At 49.1% G+C, this 5,871-nt stretch overlaps 1 protein-coding gene across 1 annotated transcript in view; it reads right to left on the bottom strand.

Annotated features, from left to right (window-relative positions):
- Positions 1 to 2,235, bottom strand: part of SSC4D (scavenger receptor cysteine rich family member with 4 domains) — a 30,012-nt gene extending 27,777 nt beyond the window's left edge. Inside the window, exon 1 of the mRNA XM_025214981.1 lies at positions 2,093 to 2,235. Within this exon, the coding sequence (XP_025070766.1) occupies positions 2,093 to 2,135 (43 nt within the window). The 5' untranslated portion in view covers positions 2,136 to 2,235. The remainder of the gene's footprint in view (positions 1 to 2,092) is intronic.
- Positions 2,236 to 5,871: the final 3,636 nt, after the last annotated feature.

The raw sequence follows: 5,871 nt of genomic DNA, 5'->3' as shown, positions 1-5,871 counted from the left end.
GGAGGAGGAGGAGGAACCTATTTAAATCAGATTCTTTTCTGGACACTCTTAAAATTTAAACCACCAACCTGGAGGACAAATAATTCTTCATTAGCAACTCAGCCGAGGCCCATTCACGAAGAGAAATAAGCAAAACACAAAAGGACAAAATGTATGACAGTTCCTGTCCCCAATGATCCCCCGGAAATGTGTCCCAGGAGCAATGTACCAGGAGAGAGGGAGGCTTGTGAGAAAGCAAACTGCCGATTGTAGTATAAACCACACCCAAATCCATCTGTGAGAAATGAACTGTTTGCATCAAGGCAAGCTGTTCTCAGCTGAGAGGTGCCAGCATGCACCTATTTGCTGCATATCAGAGCAAGGTGCCAGAGTGCTCATGAATAAAGCATCTCCATGGAGGCTGGCAGGGACCGCATCAATCCCTGTCAATAGTTAAGCAGAACAAAGTCAGCCTTGTGAGTGTCGAGGCCCTGCTGGAGTTTTATTACAGACCCCAACCTCAGCCGCTCTGGCTGAGAAGCTTTCAATTGGAACTATTTCTGAGTTAAGTACAGACATCAAATTCACCTGTTTAGTAAGATTTTTGCAAAGAGTTTAAGACAGTTTATGTGCCCCAAATCCCAGTGACGGGCAGAAGCAGTTGCAGGCCTAACTCTCTATGAAAATCCCTGATGTCTGCATGGGAAAGTTTACCTATAATAATCAACACAATTATATCAATATCAATAGAATTACACTGATAAAATCAACACAGAATTATATGGGTATCATATTTCTATTCCAGAATAAGGGGGGCCTTTTCTGGTTTAGCTTAACCTCTTCCAAAGCGACACAAACTAGATTGAAAAAGCACACACTTTGGTATAAGAGGGTGCCTGTACACAAGTGCAGAGGCTGCTCTGATGCACTGGAATTACAGTGCAGTGGAGCAGACTTGGTTAACTGAGTTTGTTGGAGTGTGGTAATTACTGTGCTCCAGCAGCCTTCCATGTCTCATGTATCAGTGTCCCCATACTTCAAAATGGTGGCAGGGATGCTTGAACTAAAGCTTGTTGAACAAGCTTTAATTCAAGCACCTCCACTACCATTTTGAAATGCAGGGATGCTGATACACAAGACACTGCAGAGCTTTAATTAGGGCATCTCTTGAAGCTGCTTTAATTAATGTACCACCCCCCAGCCCCCACAAGGAAATTATCATGGTATAACTATATTGAAATTCACACCATAGCTTATGCTGGAGCAAACTACCTGGGTAAGTAAACCTTTGTTTTTAGTTTGTGCTTATCACTGAAGTACCTGGGCACCTAGACTGGAAATAGGCTCAGGGTGGCACATTTCAGACTTGGATTTTGATCTCCTTCTTACAGAGTTTGGGAATGTCTGGATACTGTTTTCTGCCCATCTCTAAACAAATCCAAGCCAACCTGCCTTAATCCCTGCTGAAATTCAGTCCTGGTTCCTCAAAGAGTCTAAGCACCACTGGAGTCCTGTTTAAACCCTTTCAAGGCGCATGGATCTAATGCTGCCTTCTGCCCAAGGACACTTTTTTCACTGAGATCTACACCCATGCAGGGTGCTAAACAATGGATGAGCAAAAGCCAGTGATAGCCTCCATACACCTTGGTGGAGGGAAACTGGCACATTTCATACCTACACCTGTGGCTCAAGCTGAGCTGTCCCCTCTTGCTGTAAATCTGAACAAGCTGTGCAAATGCTAATAGAAGAGCCCTTTGCTTTCTACCACCCACCTTGACTAGGATGCAACTAGGGGACTGAGATGCACAGTTCTCATTCCCATTACTGGGAAATTGAGGATCCAGCTACTTTTGGCATCTTGGAAGTCTTCTTTGTACTCTTTTACCTGCTTGCATACTGCCTACTTGTTCCCCCACCCCATTCTTTGCCTCCCTCAATCACTTCTGGGAGGATTAGATAGCTCATGCTTTCCCTCAGTCAGCCAGTCTGGATCTGTCTCTCTCAGGATCCTTTTCCATCAGTAGATCTCACAGCCCCTTACCACACAGCTCAGTATCATTATCCCCATTTTACCAGTTGGGAAACTGAGGCCTGAAGAGAGAAAGTGACTGACTGAAGTTTGCCCAGCAAGCCAATGTAAGAGCCAGAGTTTCCATGTCCCTGCTCAGGGCTCTCTCCACAAGGCCACGCTGTGCCCCAGTTCCATTCTGGGGTGGCTGAGTCCAGAAGCTTGACTTAGCCTCCCATACACATTTATTCGTCTTCCAGGAAGGTGTACTAAGCACTTTCCTTCACTTAAGTGGGATCACAGCACTCCCACCAACTCCCTCAGCTTGCACCTCTCAGACCCAGAGCAGCTGGTGGGAGGCTCCTGATGCTGATGGAGGGAATTGCATTTCCCACCCAATCCTCCAGCCATAGGATCAACTTCTTATTGGTGGACAAAGCTCTCTTCCTACCTTGCCTCCCAGCCCCATACCATGAAATGGCTCACCACGGGGGCCGAGGAGGAGGAGCAGTGCTGCAGAGATCAGGAAAGTGGTCAGTACCCAAAGGCCTGGTCTCCACACTCTGTGCTTGTGAACTGGGCAGGGACCAATTCTCATTTCTGCTTCTCCCTCGTCCCACAGGCAATCGTCCGACTGTCTCTCAAGAAGATGAGAGGCCACACCTGGAACATTCAGTACAAACATTAGCAACTGCGATGGCAAAGCCTTGGAGCCCCATGCACGGACGAGGCCCCCATTGTGCTGGGCACTGTACAGAGCAGAGCAATGTTCATGTTCTCTTTCCCCATAGAATCACGGGGCAAGAAGGGACCTCAAGGGTTGCCCAGTTAACCCCTCTGCACAGCTGCAGAATCCACTGCTCCCCAGAGCTCTCAGTCTATGTGACAAACATTGCAGATTAGTGCCCATCTGCAAGGCCTTCTGGCACAGCTCTGCACACCCATGATAACAACACAACCTTTCTAAGGAGCACGTTGCTCAGGTGTTTCCTGGCTCTGGCATACAAGTCCTGCTAATGTATATTTGATGCTGCAGGGAAGCTAAGGCATGAAGAACTTAAATGACTTGTTTAAAGTCAAAGCAGAGTCAAGAGTAGAGCACAAGGGCCCAGACCCCTATGCCAAATAAGCACAGGACTGAAGGGGCCTCCTTGGCCACTGAGCCCAACTCCTGCTATCATGGGGCCCAAGAGCCTGCAAACATATAGCAGCTGAACACTGACCAGTAAGATGGTTTGAATCCACTGCTCCTCCGGGGAGGCTGTTCCAGGGCTCCATTCTTCTAAGGGTTTAAAACCTTTGTAGCTCCCGGTTTTTACTCCCTGATGTGTCCCTGACCCCTCTCAGCTGTCTTGGTGCTGAGCTACGCAAACTGGGCTCTTCCCCTCCTTCCTACCCATCCTGTTTCACAGCTGAATTGTGCTGTTGGCCCTTAAGGCACATCCACTCTGCTTCCCTCGTGCCTGGGAGGACCACCAGGAGTCACTCCATCTGCTCATGCTGCTCCATATGTGCCTGATCCCCAAAAGGGGACAGTAATGGTACCTTTGATTGGCCCTGAGTCAATAAGCATCCCAAGACAAGGAGTCCAAGAACAGTGCAGGGCTTATGTTCAGCACTACTCTAAGGTGCCTCTATGTTGCCTCATTTGGTAGAGCAAGCATATGCAGAGTAGGTGAGTGGATGGTGTATGTTGCACTGAAGCCCTCCCACACACAACCCGGAGGAAGTTAGCTTATGTCCTTAGTCACCCTGTAATTAGCTAATGCATCCAAAGTGTCCTCATCCACTTCACCAGAGACTTTGTTCCCCTCTCCTTGAAGATCTAAGAGAACCCAGGAATCCTGGCTCCCCAACCTTTCCTGCTCGAGTCCTGGCTCCCCAACCTGTCCTGCTCTAGCCACTCTCCCTTAAGATCTAGTCAAAGTAGGCTCCAGCCACCAGACATGTTTCCTTCTCTTGTGAATAAACTCACCTCAGCAATGCAGAAGAAGACAGGAGCAGATAGGAGCATGGAACTGATATGACAGTCATGCACCAGTGGACAGAAGCCAAAGCAGATCCAAGTGGGACAGGATCAAGAGGGAAGAAGAAAAATGTCAGAGAGAAAATGAGGGAGATATTAAAGATAATAAGATGCTATTTCCCCTGTGTGCTGCTCTCTCCTCATAAATTACTGTCAAGGAGGGCACCTGCTAGCTTGCAAGCAACGCCAGCTTGCTACAGCTCTGCTAAAGCCCTGTAATGGGCAGGGGGCCAGGCTCTGCTCACAGTTACTCTGGATGAGCTCTACTGAAGTTGAATTATACTGGGCTCAGTTGATTTATACTGGCTAAGACAAGAAGTGGGCCTTGTAAAGGAGCCCTGCCCTTTGTGACTCCCCAGCACACGGAAGATGACAAGCTGGTGACATTGTTTACACAGCTGATCTCTTCTGACACTGGGTCCTGTGCATGCCCAGCACCGAGCACATCAGGGGCTCTGTGCCATCCAACACCCTCCACTGGCTGGGCCTCCAGGCTGTTCACTATGTCCCTGTCCAGTTCTGAGACTCAGCTCATCCTATACCCACTGTACCAGGCCTGGGCTCCCCTCAATCCTACTGCTTCTCGTCTCTTTTGCCTGAGGCAGAACTAGGCAGCTATTGTGGCTGGCAGAAGGAAGCGCCTGTTCACCTTCCCTGTCATCATGATTTCATTTGCAAACCCACCTCTTCTGCACCATACTACAGGGAATGACCCACTGGCAACTCCCTGCACTAGCCACCAAGATGACTGTTGTCTCTTCTGTCCTAAGAGCATGTGTAACCTATGCTAGTTCAGTATGGTGCCTTGTCCCCCACAAGCACTGGAGTCTGCTTCTGGATCTAAGGTGACTTCTTAGCTCAGGCAGTAGGCGCTTGGGCTTTTTAGATTCTGAAGCCCCAAGTCCAGCCCTATTTTCCTGTATGTCCAGGCAAATCTTATAAGAGTTACAGTGGGTTACAGTAGGTTAAATGTGGCCTCAGACACTGTACTGGAGTCCATGGGGCATCCATAGCCAACAGCTGTTGGCTACACAGCTCCAAAGCAGCCACCTGAGAACCAGGCCTGGCCAAAGGCCCAGTGACCCCAGCAGGTGTGATGACCATTCCCAGGCATGGGATTGAGTCCTGCAGCCTTTAATAGTAGACCTTCCACCTCCTCACCCCTTTCATTTGAAGGGCCCAGGCCAGATCTTGCTACGAACAGTGCATGGGCCTGATCCTAGCTGCTCTGATGGCAGCATAAGCAATTAAGTGCATGTTTGTAACCTATGGGATGTGCCACCATTGAGACCTGCTGATTTGTCCCGCACTTGCTGTTCGTCTCCTGCTGACCAAGCTCTGGGGGAAACCTGCCAGCAGACAAATAGCTCAGTTATGAAGGGATGAAAAATAATCTAGTCCATAATGCTGTGCTTTCAATACTCCATTCATCCTCAATGCAGAGAGGCTCCATTCTGAATAATGTCTCCTTTTGTCTTGCTGGGCCCTCCCCATCCTCACGCTGCAAGTGGCTGAGAGATGGCAGATGAACGTGCGATGGGCCAGTGGCACATACCTGTTCCCTTGCAAGGCTGGGTGCTCAGAAGGAACCATCCCAGGCTTTCCTTCTCCCCCTCCCACAGAGCGCTGGCTTCCAGATCCACCGGCCTTCCCTCCCTCCAGTGCAGGTTGACCAAGGAGGAGGAGCAGGCATTTGTAAGGCACCCAGCCCTCTCTGCTTCCCCTGCCATTCTGTATTATAGGTGAATGCTGGGAAAGAGCCAGGCAGATCAACTGCACTTGGCAGTGGCAGTGGCCAGTTTTAACCATTAAAATGCCACACAAGTGACAAAACAGCAATTAACTTCATGGATACAGC

The sequence above is a fragment of the Alligator sinensis genome, unplaced genomic scaffold, assembly GCF_000455745.1.
Source record: "Alligator sinensis unplaced genomic scaffold, ASM45574v1 scaffold1420_1, whole genome shotgun sequence".
In the NCBI taxonomy this organism is placed as follows: domain Eukaryota; kingdom Metazoa; phylum Chordata; order Crocodylia; family Alligatoridae; genus Alligator; species Alligator sinensis.
Note: the sequence above shows the minus strand (reverse complement) of the source record. Positions and strands in the feature narration are given on the sequence as shown.